Source organism: Ochotona curzoniae, unplaced genomic scaffold (assembly GCF_017591425.1).
Source record: "Ochotona curzoniae isolate NIBS_2020 unplaced genomic scaffold, NIBS_Ocur_1.0 contig_1274, whole genome shotgun sequence".
NCBI lineage: Eukaryota > Metazoa > Chordata > Mammalia > Lagomorpha > Ochotonidae > Ochotona > Ochotona curzoniae.
In genome coordinates this window covers 26,199,645-26,214,969 of record NW_024465023.1, presented here as the reverse complement: position 1 = coordinate 26,214,969, position 15,325 = coordinate 26,199,645, and the positions used below count along the sequence as shown (strand labels likewise).

Below are 15,325 nucleotides of genomic sequence, written 5' to 3'. Positions count from 1 at the left end.
GCCTTTTTTTAAAAAAGGATTTATTTATTTTTATTGCAAAGTCAGATATACAGAAAGGAGGAGAGACAGAGAGAAAGATCTTCCATTCAATGATTCACTCCCCAAGTGAGCACAACGGCCGGTGCTGTGCCACTCCGGAGCCAATCTAGAGCCAAGAACTTCCTCCGGGTCTCCCACATGGGTGCAGGAACCCAAGGCTTTTGGGCCGTCCTCGACTGCTTTCCCAGGCCACAGACAGGGAGCCGGATGGGAAGCGGGGCTGCCAGGATTAGAACCTGCACCCATATGAGATGTCGACGCTTTCAAGGCAAGGACTTTAGCTGATAGGCTTTGACGCCGGGCCCGTTTTTCTGTTTTTTTTTTACCTTTTCACGGGCAGAAAAAGAGTAAGAACAGAGATTTCATTCACTAGCTCCCTGCTTGGATATCCACAATGTTAGGGCTGGGCTGGGAGCAGAGTCAACAGCTCATTCCAGGTCTCCCACTTGGGTGGCAGGTATCATCACAGCTGCCTCCAGAGTCTCCAGTAGGCAGGAAGCTGGCTCAGGAGCTCACTCTGATATGGGACACAGCAGCTTAACTGTTTGAATACCTGCTCCTTCACTAATTTTCATTTTAAGCCTGGATACCCAGGAACCACTGAGAAGTCAGCATGGCTTACTATACAGCCAATGATCGGTCGGTTTTGATTTGAGCCAGTACAGCCTCTACCTTTTGCTGATGAAAAATGTTTGGCGTGGGAAATGTATTCAAAGTCTGAGCAACTTCCAGGACTCTTGTAGCTTTCCTTGTTTGCGATGCTTCATAACTGGCCAATGACAAGCAGCTTGGGAGGTCCTTTTAGGTCTCTCCTCAGGTGCTAATAATGCTGTGCATGACCACAGCCTTCTGGATCACCAGGGACAATGCAGCATCATATCAAAGGCAGCTGTCTTATTTCAACAATCTCCCTATTAAAATGCTGTCTACCCTGCCCTGTCTGCTGCTAGCACCAATCAGCATGGAGACTTTAAGTTAGGTGCAAGTTTGGCCACAGGAAAATCTAGGATTCTCCACACGATTCTAACTAAAGCCACTCCCTTCTCTGGGCCCTGGCAAAACTTCTGTGACCTGGAGCTCAGGGAATGGGAGTTTGCGTGGGAGCAATCCCAGGCTACAACATCACATAATGCCATTTTTCTTATTGAAGTTCAATAGACTTTATTGAACAAACACATTTAAGTTTGTTGTGGGACTTTGTAAAAAATTTCCAGACTATTAAACTCTTTTGTGACAAGATTTATCTTGCATTTTAGGGAAAACTGCTGAGCTCCTTACTTAACCATTCTAGAATTCTCACTCCTTATATCACATCAGGATGCACAAATTATTCAAGTTTATACTATTCCTAGGCAACGGTGGCATCTTCCTTGCAACATAAAATCTCCAAGGTAGTGAATGTCATTTCAGTGTGGAAACTGGACCTGTAAAATTTCTGTTATGTAGACCAAAGCTCCTGATGTAGTGGCCCTCTCTACCTGTTTTTTTATGAACCTGTTTCACTTGGCTGTTTCCACCACTCACCTGGGCAGGCTCTCTGCCTTCTGGGGGCCAGGGCTGGTGGAATGGATCTGGGGACTTGTGCATGTGCTTGGGTCCCCAGTGGGCAAACAGGTAGGCATGCTGTGTAGGTAGGCCATGCTTGTGCTTTGGGTCCCAGATGGGTTTAGGGGTAGGGTCCCAGGCCAGCACATGTGCCAGAAGACCGGGTCTGGGGATCTGTGCATGCCCTGGGGTCAAGGGCTCCAGGCCAACATACAATCCCGATGAAGGACCAGAGTGAAGGACCCGAGCATGGGGCCAGTGGATTGCTTAGGGAAGGGGTATGGGATATGAGGAAGGGGAGGCCACTGAGGGAGGATGTTGCAGGCAAAGAAATGACTTCTGGGGGACTTCCACCGATAAGGCCACTGTACTTACAGGTAAACAAGGGGGCTGGGAATGAGCAGTTTGGAGGAGGGAAACTGGAGGACCTTTCTGGGTTAGACCAACGCACCTGCTGACGTGGAAGACCTGAACTGGGCTAGTTAGCATTGACCACTGCCAACCACCACCCACTGGCACACCCAAGCTAGGGTTGGGGGCCTGCCTGGCAGAGTTATACCATAGTACTCAACAGTGTTGCAGCAGGGCATGGGTCACGTTAGGCTAGTCCGTGACATTAATCAACAAGCAAGACAACCAGGTCTGGGGGCATAACCTATGAAGGATAATGTGGGTTCACCGCAACACCCGCTGGTTTGCTTGGGAGCTGGGGGTGGTGCTGGGCCAAGCTAGGTATATCCTCAGAACTCATTGACACTCAAGGGTACTGGGGTTGGGAAAAGGATGAGCTGGTCCAGGCTACAGCACTCACAGGTACACCCAAGAATTGGGTGTGGGATGGGCTGGGGTACAACATCCACCAGCACACAAAGGCCAAGACAGGGATGGACTATGCTATGGTAAGGGTCTAGCAAATGCTGGTACACGAGAGATCTGGGACTGGGAGCAGACCTGATAGAGGAACTTAAGGAATTCCCCTAGTAGGCCATAGCTCTCACTAGTGAGCACTACATAAAGACAATAATCAGAGATAAAGAAGTACATTTTAAAGATGAAAAATATTTTATTTAAACTTTTCTTCATAAACACTTTTAACATTTTTTTTCAATTTAAAAACAGAATGGATAGCATAAACATGTTTGAATAGATTATATCCACGGCTTGGGAAAAAATTACCTGACAAAAATGTAAAGGCTTTCAAAACATGTATAAAAGGCAAACCTTAAATTATTCTAAGACTTTTATATCGGCCCTAGGATTATTTGACTACTGGCCCAAAATGTACCTAAAGGTCAAAATATTTTTCTATAGACAAAGTATGCCCAAGGGCATATACAAGTTAGGTAGAAAATAACCTCTCTGATCACCTCACTGGAACGTTCCTTCAAAAAGCTAACACCTAATTGTTACTGGTGTACTGGTTCATAAAATTTTTAATGCAACTGTTCCCAAAGATGTAAAATGTAAACCCCAAGAACATTAAGGGGAGGGAACAAAGCCGATAGCATTCTCAGTCTTACTAGTGTAATATTGAAGTTCTATTGGTGTACTGAAAGGATACGATCCCCATGAATTTTATCTATTCCAGTCTATGCCTACTGAATATTTATACTCTTGGTAAACTAATTTCTCAGAACTTTTCATTTTTAAGATAAATCTCTTTTTTAGAAGATATTTATTCCCAAACCGACTCTAAATGCAACTGAACAAATGTATGCTGTCTAAAAACGTTCAGAATAGAAAAGGAAAAATCAAAAATGTAGAGTAGGCAAACAGGAAAACTGGCACTAGCAGTTTTACTGCCATATAGCCCTCAATTAAATCTAATTTACACTATTATATATGCTGTGTTTTACTTCAGTCTAAAACTTTAAATTATGTATTCTCAAAAAGAGCTAGTCTCTTCTGAGATAGCTTATAAACTGAAATAACAACTTATATTATAAACTGAAATGTTATGACCTACACCCACATATACATATATAAAAATAGTCCCACTGAACGTTTGACATGTTTAGATTATGCAGCTCAAATAATTTGTTATAAAATATTTAAAGCTTAGTTTCATGTAGTTAAGACAAAACTCTCCATTTTTACCACTTCTCCCTACACAAACAATGTGTGTCCTTTACAATGACTCGCATAGGCTTCCCAAAATGAGGTGTCCAAAGGTGCTGCTTTAGAAAAGGGTAAGTCAAGGGCTCAGTCAGTATTTCACAAATGAGAATAACACTCATAAGGGAGCAGAGTAATGAGCACACATAGAAAGCTGTCTCAGGAAACACTATTCTACTCATTAAGCTTTGCTTCTAAAAAAAAACCACTAACATCTCTTCCAGTACAAACCCTTCAATGTGAGAATCTTGCATTTGATGAAAAGGCTGTAATGCAAGGATTTTCTTCAAAATCAAAACTTACAAGGTCAAAGACATGGAAGAGAACCAATGGTTTTAATTAAGATGCAATTAATGAGGATCAGCTATTTTTGTCAAGTCTGGCATTTAAAATGTAAAGTGAAAGAGCACAACAGTTATTCTGTGGAGTTTCAAATCTCTTAATGAATTTTGAAATAACTATTTCGAGCACATACAATGCATATAAACACAAATGGTTCCAAATGAAGCACACAAAAAATGAAGTTGAAAAATTCTTTGAAAAAATGTCCATAGTTTAGTATAACAAAAATAAATCTCTTACAGCAATTAAACCATAGTTTTAAAGGGAATGTACGTTAATCATGGATTTTAAAGAACCTAAATTAGAACTACTTACAAACAGAAACATTTTCTTGTACATTCAGAACCCAAGCCACAGCAACTATTCTTAAAGCTCAAAACTGATCACAGCTAACATCAGGTCAGACATGACTTACGTGAAGCTGAACCCAGAGTTAGTTCAAGTTAAGATTTCACAAAATTCTATGAGACATGAACTTTGATCTTGGCCTTATGTCTTTACTACGGAAAACCAAGAAAATTCAATTTTTGACTCAGATATGACTCTAACTAGTGCTATAAACTGCCATCTAAGCCATTAGAACACCACTGGAGTGTCAAGCTTTCACTATAGAACCCTGTCTGAGGGTGCTTTCTCAGTCTTTTCCAGCCAGACATCAAAGAGGAAAATAATGAAGACATGATTCTCTTTAAAGCAAGACAGCACATATTCAAAATTTTGAATGCACTAATGTAGTAGGAAAAAGTTAAATGGTTAACCTAATCTGTAATTTCCAAAAATAACAAAATCAAAAAGTATTTGCAAATGTATAAAAAAAACTTTGACCCACACTGCTATGGGAAATAAGACCAAATTGTATTTCTAGAAACTGTAGGTAAAATGAAAGATCACTTAACAAAACATTAAGTCTCATACATAACAAAAGTATTACTGACTATTCTGAAACTAATGTTAATGACATTTCTCTTTCAAAAGCTACTTGTGTACCTGATTGTGCTTCTGAAACTCAGATGTCTTCAGTTAATGGAGTTTTAAAATCAGGTTTTATTAACATAGGAAAAAAAGTCTTCACATTTCCACTTCAGGCTTATGTGTATGTTCAATCTTGGGAGCAGCAAAATGAAACAAACAAAAAAAGGAAACAAAAAGAAAGCTAGAAACTAGAAAATGTATACATCAGCAGCCATATAGAAGGCATTGCAATATTGCACCAACGTCCTAGCATCTGGCAAGTTCTGCCAGTGTGGATCTAGTCTGTATCACATATAGACTACTCTGGAGAAAATGGCATCAATTGGAACGATCCATCCCCAGGTTTTTCTTACTGAATTTAGTCAACTCTCTTTCCCTTCTCATCTACAGAGTTGCAAGGTGCAGCTAATTCTAAAATACTTTTAAACAGCATTTTTGTTTCACTCTGAACTTTGTGGTTACTATCCTTCATGCTAGTAGCTTTCAGTAAATAAAGCCAAATCTGAGGGCTTATGTGCTTAGTGCCGCCGGGTATTTCTGCATGGTATTTCTTATGAAACAAACATGTAGACAATAACATTATAATTCTTACTTCTAAATCAAAACTGAGCTTAAATTTTCTAAGAGTTGCTACCTTCCATCCAATAAAAGATGCAGCAGCCTTAATGAATGGAAAGAATGGGGGTTGCACTTATTTTCAAGGAGCCTTTATTTAGGAGTCTGGTATTACCTAAATTCTCTTTAAAAGTGCTTGTACATTGCAGGGTCAGAGCTTGTCAAATACGACTCCGATTTTCACTAAAAATGGGGCAATGTTAAACGGATTGCAAAGAAAAAAAATTTCAAAAAAAAAAGATACATCAGTAAGGAACACTAAAACACAATTTTGGAAACAAAATACAAAATACTAGTTTTCGTAAATCCATACATGTTTCAGAAATACAAGGAGCACTAATATTACTGAATCAGTATGGACTAAAGTTAGGCTACTTTGATATCAAAATGAGGACTCCAGTTATTTTAACTTTCTGAAAATGTTAACGCACAAGAAGACATTACATCTAAAATTCAACAACTATGGCAAACCGTGTGTGCGAGTGTACTAGCTTAAAAATATAGAATCCTAAAACCACACATACAAGGGATGTGCCTTATCTATAGAACGTAGGCGAGTATGGATATGCGTTCACTAACACGATGCAATTAAGAGAAGGCAGCTTAGAAATAGTGTTTTAAATATAAAAAGTTAACTTTGTAGAAAATTTATATTTTTGCATTTTCAGCAAAAAGCCATGCAAAAAGGTCAAGAGTTTTAAACATTCAAATAATAAAACTCAAAAAAACTACAGACCGAAATACACTGAAATAAATGTCAAAAAATTTCCGATAAAGATAGGGACTGAAATCACATCCAGTGACACGGATCGGTCTTCTCTTAGAAGATGCATGACTGCTACACTAACACCTGAAAGAAATGTTTAAAGCAGATAATCAACTTCCTAGAGAAGTGGAGCATTCTATTAAACTGCTTCTGGAAGTAGTTTCAAGAGCTAGCGCTTAGATTTAACTTATTGCATGAGTTTGAGGCCACTGGGGGGGAAAAAAAAGGATGCTAGCACAGAATGAGAAATTCTTACGATATTAGGCCAATGGCTTTGATAGTAAAACTGGTGAGGTTTTTCTTTTATGTTTGTTAACTACTTTATCACAAACAAAAGCTTTCTTTGCCTTTGTTTTTCAAGAGGAAAGATACGTTTAGTTGCAACGTCTGACTTCATCCAGTACGTAGTCTGGAAAATGCAGGTTGCACACTTGTAAACCATCCAGCTTACAGGGCATTCGAGGGTACTCATCCTCCTTCCATTTGTTTTCATCTGGATCAAATGTGAGAATGGAATCGCTGTAATGACCGTTATAGCAAAGGCCTCCGAGAACCATTATTTGCTTGTCCAGCACAGTCACACCATGGCCACTTCTACCAATCGGCATGGAAGCCAGAATGGTCCACTGATCAGTCTCTGGGTTGTATACTTCTGTAGAAGGGCATCCCTGAGATTCAAAAGAGGCCCTCAAGATCACACAGACACCACCAAAGACGTAAAGCTTGCCATTGTAAGAGATCATCTTGTGAAAGCATCTCGCATAGTTCATCTTGCTCTTGTTCTCCCAACAGTTGGTAACTACTTGGGTTCTTCTGGTCCGCTGTTCTATGGTCCCTTCCTTACTGGGGTCAAACACACACACTTGCTTGGAGGTGGAAGATGAGGTGATTCCACCAGTGATGAACAACTTGTTATTGAGCACTGTCCCTTCATGTCCATATTTATTAACTGGATACGGATCCACAAATTCCCATTTATCATTGGTGATGTCATATCTCTCTGTCGAATAGAAAGTCTCATCTCTGGTTCGGCCTGCTACGGCATAAATGAACTTGCCAATTACACCAACTGCAAATTCTGAACGTGGGACAGACATGTCCGCCATTCGTAGCCAAGAATTTTGTCTTGGGTCATATCTGAACACTTTGGAAGAAGCATGGAATTCACCATCCGGGCCTAGCTCTTCCCCACCTAACAGGAAAACAAAATTGTTGACAATAGCAAGGCAGTCCGGCCGCAGAGGTACTTGAGGGCCTTCCAGCTCCCACCACACTCTTGGTTTCTTTAAGAGAAGGATTTTACTGTTAACCATGCTATGTCCAATCATTCCTCGGAATACTGTAGTTTGGGGTTTGGCAGAACGAATACGGCTGGACTTCATGTCCAACAGAGGCTGCTGGTGAACATTCTGAAAGTAATTCAGTGCTTGGTCAACTTCATAGCGCAGCTGTCGTGAGTATCTGTAGAATTCTGATGTTTTAACCTAAAAATGCAAGCAAAACCAAGCAAAAGAATTCAAACAAAAATATCAACAGCAGACAAAACAAAGCCCAGTAAGCTGATTAGGATATTATAATAGGCCCATTTTCCTGGTAAAATCATCAATTTTCCTTTGTCTTCTACAAAGTTTTACTATATTTATTTTCCTAATTTGCATTTACAGTAATTTTGTACATTCCAAGCTCTTAAAAGTAAACAAGTGATTTTCAGGAGCAAGTTAAGTTCCAGCAGGAAGAAACTTGTCTAACATTATGAGGCACCTGTTATCCATCAGGCTGTGGCCTACAAGAGAAGACAAACATGCGGCTTTACAGTATAGGAAATCAAGAAGGCAGTTTTCCTGACCACAAGTAACACTGTAAACTAACTATGACCAAAAACTCTGAGGAGTTAAGTCAGTGAGTCAAGTGACAATTCAATTACATGCAAAATTTCCATTAATGCTTTTTTTGGAAGATTTTTTTCTTTTTTTTTTTTTTGAAGACAGAGAGAAAAAGAGTGAGATTGATCTATCCTCCGGTGGAATCCCCAAATGGCCTTAATGGCCAGAGTTGTGGCAGTCAAAGATAGGAGCCAGGAACAACTTCTCTGTCCCCCACATGGGTGCAGGAAGCAGTTAGGCCATCCTCTGCTGTTTTCCCAGATCATTAGCAGGGAGCTAGACTGGAAGTGGAGCAGCCAGGATTCTGATTGGAACACATATGAGATGCTGGTACTGCAGAAGGTGACCCCTGCATTAGCTTTTTGCATAAACAATTTCGTCCGGTATTATGAACTCATACTGTAACAATACATTAGACAAGAACAAACTTCGTTTTCCATGTTGCTTTTGGAGCTGGAACTACTTAATTGTGATGATCAACAAGACCTTATGAAGTCATTTTAAGTATCGTGCCGATAAGCACAATGGGGAACTATAATCCATTTCCTGAAAGAACTCAGAATAACTTTGGGTTGAGCAGGGTGCAATGGCTCAATTGATTAATCCTCCATCACCAAGTGCCAGGATCACATCAGTGGCAGTTCATGTCCCAGCTGCTGCACTTCCCTTCCAGCTTCCTACTTATAGTATGCGAAAGCAGTAGAGAATTGTCCAAAGTTTTGGGAGCCTGCACACACAGCGAAACCTGAAGAAGCTCCTGGCTCCGGGATTCAAATTGGCTCAGCTTTGGCTACAGTGACTATGTGGGGAATGAGCCAGCAAATGCAAGATCTGTTCTCCTTCACTCTGTAAATCTGCCTTTCCAATAAAAATCTATTTTAAAAAAAGAATGAGGGGCCTGGTGTGGTAGCCTAGTGGCCAAAGTCCTCTCCTTGCATGTACCAGGATCCCATATAGCCACTGGTTTATATCCCAACTGCTCCACTTCCCTTCCTGCTCCCTGCTTGTGGCCTGGGAAAGCAATGCAGGACAGCCCAAAGCCTTGGGACCCTGCACTTGTGTGGGAGACCCAGAAGAAACTCCTGGCTCCTGGCTTCAGACTGACTTAGCTCTGGTCATTGCAGTCATTTGTTGAGTGAACCAACAGATGGAAGATCTGTCACTCCTTCTCTCTGTAAATATGACTTCCCAACAAAAATCTTTTTAAAAAAAATTTTTAAAAAGAATGAGAATCCTTTTCTATTTTTCTATTACATTCTGTTCTTCTATCTATTAACTGTCTCTATCTCAACTTCTGATGGACCTGTAAAAGCTGAAAGACAACACTCTGGAAGTCATCAAGAATCATAAACCTCAAATTAAATATTTAAGTGTCTTCTGTGCACAGCCAGTGGTCTGAGAACTACACAGGTTTTCAAGTAATAAAATCGACTCTAGCATAGTAATTAAGCATCGTATCAAGCAGCCCTGTATGGTGATTAGGATTCAGTTCAGGAAACTTGACTTTCATACACAGAAGCTGTGATCCTGGGCATGTAACTTAACATCCTTAAACCTGTTTCTTCATCTGTATTACTAGAGTACCAACAGCACCAAGAGCACTCACCCTAACCTTAGAACGAATCAGACAATGTATGTGGGAAGGAGTTAGTATAGTACCTGCCGTGTAGCAGTATGCAAACAGTATTAGCCGGCATGATCTGGTATTACTGACTGGAGGATTATCTGCAAGAGTGACTAAGCTTAAATCGATGCATCTGATAACATGCTTTTTGATGTGTGTAACAATTTAGTCTTTGAGAAGTAGAAGAAATGAGAGAAATTGTTAGTTTGGATTTAATATTCACTAGGGAAAAAACATGATTGGTAATACACAAGCAGGAAAAAGCGTTAGAGAAAGCAGCCATATTATCTGGAGAAAAAGAAAGGAACAATGCTGCACATACTGGACAGGCAGATTTCAGGTTTTTCAAAGGAAAAATAGGATCAACTCCAAGATCAGAAACCATAAGAAAACTTGAGAAGGCTCGGAGGTTCTAAAAGCATAATGCTGACTGCATAATTGCAAAATGCACTGATGACAGGAAGAAAATGAGAAAGTATCTTCAAAAAAAAATCTAACATACTGCACAGAGATTTCTGGAATTCAGATGTTAAAAAATCACAACAGATGGCAGAAAATAGGCACATAAAACAAGTATTACAAAGAATGAAATGGAGCTGTACTAATATAGTGAATAAGGTTAAAGCTTCAAGAGATAGGATGACTTTAAAAGGTACTAGACACTGAAGACAAAGGATTTTAGATGTTAAAGAAGAAAGTGATGAAGTCCCCTGAAAAAGGCAGTTAACATAGTAACACACGACAGACACATAGCACTCCTACTGCTTCCTTTCTGCTCTCAGTTAAGAATGTCTTATTCTTCCTAACTGCAGTTCAAATATGTGTACTAATTATACCAGGGCCAGTGCCATGGCTCAACAGGCTAATCCTCCACCTGTAACACTCAGCATCCCACGTGATCACCAGTTTGTGTCTCAGCAGCTCCACTTCCCATCCAACTCACTGCTTGTGGCCTGGGAAAGCAGTGGAGGACGGCCCAAATCTCTGCACCTTTGTACACCCATGTGGCAAATCAAGAGGCTCTTAGCTTCAGAATGGTCCAGCTCTAGCCATTGCAACCACTGAGAGTAAACCAACAGATGGGAGATTTTGCTCTCCTGCCTCTCCTCTCTGTAAATCTGCCTTTCCAATATAAATAAATAAATAAATCTTTACAAAATAAATATACATATATACTAATTATAAACTAAATTCCAAAAATTGAAGTAAAAAAGATATACCTGCTGGTTATTCTCACCAAGTTTGACATAAGATTTCACAAATCATAATCTATGATCCTGACAGGCTTCCAAGACAAGGTTGACACTTCATGTTTTTTCGTTATTACATCTGCCTTCTATAACCTGTGTGGCATGATGAGAAATGAGGGAGGACTAAAAGCCGGAACTACTACCCAACCACAGCTGTTAGCCTCAGGTGGATCCTGGAGTGTTAAATAGTTAGCACTTGAAAGTAAGAAAGGAGCCAACAGATTCACCATGTAATACCAAGACTGACCCTGTTGGCTAATTTTCCATGATGTAATTTCATCACTAGTAGAGAATTAGAGATATGCAAAGTAGTAAATTGAACCATGAAGCAGGAGGGAGTTCAAACTATCTGAAATGTATTTGGGAAGTAGAATGATTAATAGGAAACCCGCAGTTTTTTTATCACGGTCCAGGGTTCTACAACTGTCTCAATATGAATCAAGAGGATATTGTAGCTTTAGGAGCTAATATCTTGGACTGAATTAAGAGTAGATAATTTCACTCTCTCCATTCAGTGAAAACCACACTGCTCAGCCAGTATTCACTTCCATCATCGCACTTCAAAATACACACTGACAAAGTGGACCACATCCACAATACAGTGAAGAATGGTCAAATGGATGAAAAACATTTTAAACTAATAGAGCACTGAGGAGAAGAATACCAACTGTTTCCAGGATGAGTAGGGGGAATTTGGAAATTTTTAGTCCAATATAAGAAAAAGCTGTGTAATCAGAATTTTCAATATAGAAGATGCTCATTGTATCATTTATAATAACACAAAAATTATCAGTAGGCCATTGGATAAACTCTAGTATACATTACAGTCATTAAAAAGGTTAATCAGCAGATGGAAGATCTCTCCTTTTCTCTGTAAATCTTGTCTTTCCAATAAAAATTTTTTTAAATCTTTTTTTTAAAAATCATGCGTAGAACTCAATAAAGCTTATGTTGCTTTAGATGAAAGTAAGTCATAATTTAAAAGGTTAAGTACAAAATGACTTTAATTAATCCCTTTGTCCTGAAAAACTGAAATAATGATGAAGGCTCTGAACACTCATCCGGGCTAATTGCAAATCCTTCTGGTTAATGCTGTAATGACAGTCCTCCCTCAGTATCAAAGGCCTCTTACAACTGTTCAAGTTCTTGATATAGAATTATATTGGCCTATGACACAGAAACACCTTGCCATATATTTTTCTAAAGTCATCTATTACTTTTGAGGGGGCTCCAAAAAGTTCATGGAAAAACAGAATCAACAGATAACACGAATTTTCTGCAAACTTTTTCAAATCACTGTATTTCTAATACAATATAAATGCCGGTTAAACTGCTACACAGTATAGTTTAGGAAAAAATGGGGGGAAAAAGATGAGTTTTTTTAAGACAGTCTCAATCTGAGGTTGGCTGAATCCACAGATGTGGATATGCAACATAACACATCTGGAATCTGCAGATGTGAATGACTCAATGTACACTGTACATGTATCAAAGCACAGACCAGATTTTAATAACAATTTATCCATTCTTTCCTCCACAAGCAGACAAAAGTCTAAGGAACTGACTTGAACTGCAGAACTAAAGTGACCAGGACAAACAGGAGCAAGAAAACAGTTGTAGCATAGTTTGCTAACTTTTCCATTCCTGCAACTGTAAGAAATACGTGAGAGCCAGCACTCTGGGGCAGGGGGCAGAACCACCACTTGTGACAGTGGCATCCTCTATGTGAACACCAGTTCAAGTCTGTGCCACTGTGGTTTTTACCAGCTTCCTGCTAATGAATGCACCTGGGAAGGCAGTGGCTCATGGGCCAAGGCCTTGGACCCCTGACATTGAAGTGAGACCCAGACTGAGTTCCTGACTTCAGCCTGGCCCAGACCTGACTGTTGTAGCCATTAGGGGAATGAATCAGTTAATGGAAGATCTCTCTCTGCTCCTCCTCTGCACACTTCCTTTCAAATACATGCATCTTTTTTAAAAAATATGCTCAATTTATTTCCTTCCAACTTCAGTGCCATAAGAACACAGCACTATTTAGTAGCTGTACAAATGTAAAAGAGAAATATATTTTTAAAAAACACTTAAGACCATCTATTACTGTTATACTAATATTTAGATAGTGCAACTAAGGTCTACAACTCACAACTTATGAGGAATTCTTTTCCCATTTATGGAAATATGCTCAACTATGTAAATATTTATAAATATGGTAGAACATGAAAGTCAAATAATAGGTTTAATCCTAAAATTACCTGCTGAATGAGCAATGCTTACCTGTGACACATATGGGTCTGTCTGGATAAATAACAAGCCTGAAAACCAAAATGTTAAAAACCTAAAATCTAAATATTTCCTCTTTCTTCTCTTCCTGCTCCTAATCTTTCCTACAGTTATTTCCAGAGTTCTTCAATCCTTTTCCATTTCTGGTTATCATTTGGTTTTCCTTACCCTATTAAAAAGATGTTTGCTGGGCCCGGCACAGTAGCCTAACAGCTAAAGTCCTCGCCTTGAACGTGCCAGGATCACATATGGATGTCGGTTCTAATCCCAGCAGCACTGCTTCCCATCCAGCTCCCCACTTTGTAGCCTGGGAAAGCAGATGAGGATGGCCCAAAGCCTTGGGGCCCTGCACCCACATGGAAAACCAGGAAGAGGCTCCTGGCTTTGGATCGGCTTAGCTCTGACTGCTGCGGCCGCTAGGGGAGTAAATCAACGGATGGAATATCTTCTCTACCTCTCCTCCACTCTGTGTATCTGACTTCCCAATAAAAATAAAATATATCTTACCAAAAAAAAAAGAAAAAAAGGTGTTTGCCTTTTACACATGTCAACCTGTCTCCATTCCCTGCAGTCCTTCTGAATCTCTAGTTCCTCTAGGCTTGCATTCTTTCACTCGAAGGGAGCAGTCAAGAGCAGCAAGTCGGAGCAGTTTCACTTTCATTAGCTTCCAGTCTGCTTACCTGAGCCCCTAAGGTGCTCTCTTTCTCAGGGCAGCCCCAGCCCTAGATCCCTCTTCAAGAACTGCGGAGCCTGGGCTGAGAGCAAGGCCCCCACAGCAAGTCCCTTGCTCAATAGCTGCAGCCCCAAAAGCAGACGACTGCACAAGGGAAGAACACCACAGGTAATCTTTACTGACTGCACATATGTTAATTAAAAATCCTCCGGGTCCATGGGGTCTGGGAGGAGGGGTCAGCACAAATCAGAGTGACACAGAAAGACATTAACTGTGAAAGTACACTTAACCCACTGACCTACTTTTCAACAGCAAACCTGTTCCTCTCTGCTTTTACTCCAAGGGGCAAATGAGCTAATTGTTAAGCAATTTCAGATTCTAGCTGCACAAGTACAATATCCAAAGAGAATTTTAATTAAAAAAAAGTCTAGCTTATCAAATACTCTAATCAAATTTCACATTTAAAATAAACATTGCTATCTTATCAAATATATTTTTCACTTTCAAAGTTCTACTTATGTGTCTCATGTACCTCTAGAACTGAGTGCTAAAGGGAAAGTTTCATTTATTTCTCTAAATTTAGCCACTTCTAGCTAAAGTCAACAAATACAAATAAACTTTTTTCAACAGTTTTTGGGGACGGCATGCTGACTCAACTGGCTAATCCTCCACCTGCAAGCACCAGGATCCCACCCATATGGGCACTGATTTACATCCTAGCTGTTCCACTTCCCATCCAGCTCCCTGCCTGTGACCTGGCAAAGCAGTCGAGGATGGCCCAAAGCTTTGGGACCCTGCACCCGCATGGGAGACCTGGAATAAGCTCCTGACTCCTGGCTTCAGATTGGCCCAGCTCCAGCCACTGCGGTCACTTGGGGGAGTAAACCAGCAGATTGAAGATCTTTCTGTCTTGCCTTCTCACCATAAATCTGCCTTTCTAATAAAAATAAAAATAAAAGTAGCTAACCTATGGTAACACTTGCTGGATAGAAATTTTCATCATCCAAGTGTGAGATTATTCAAAACATGTTCTAGTGCCTGGGACAAGAAATTCTGCAGGATGCCCTACACTGCAGAGGCAAATCTACCCAGGCAATGTCCTTACCATGTGGGTTGTACTTCAATTAACCAAAGTATCACCCTCTTCCTCCCAAACATGTGATACCACTAATATCATCAGCCATCCTTAGATGTCATGGACCACTGTGAATGCTGCATAAA

General features: G+C 40.1%; 1 protein-coding gene across 1 annotated transcript in view; it reads right to left on the bottom strand.

Moving 5' to 3' along the window:
• Positions 1-2,555: 2,555 nt before the first annotated feature.
• The window catches only part of KLHL15 (kelch like family member 15), a 34,333-nt gene continuing 21,563 nt past the window's right edge, over positions 2,556-15,325 (bottom strand). The window contains exon 3 of the mRNA XM_041000214.1: positions 2,556-7,878. Coding sequence (XP_040856148.1) covers positions 6,769-7,878 — 1,110 coding nt within the window. The 3' untranslated portion in view covers positions 2,556-6,768. The remainder of the gene's footprint in view (positions 7,879-15,325) is intronic.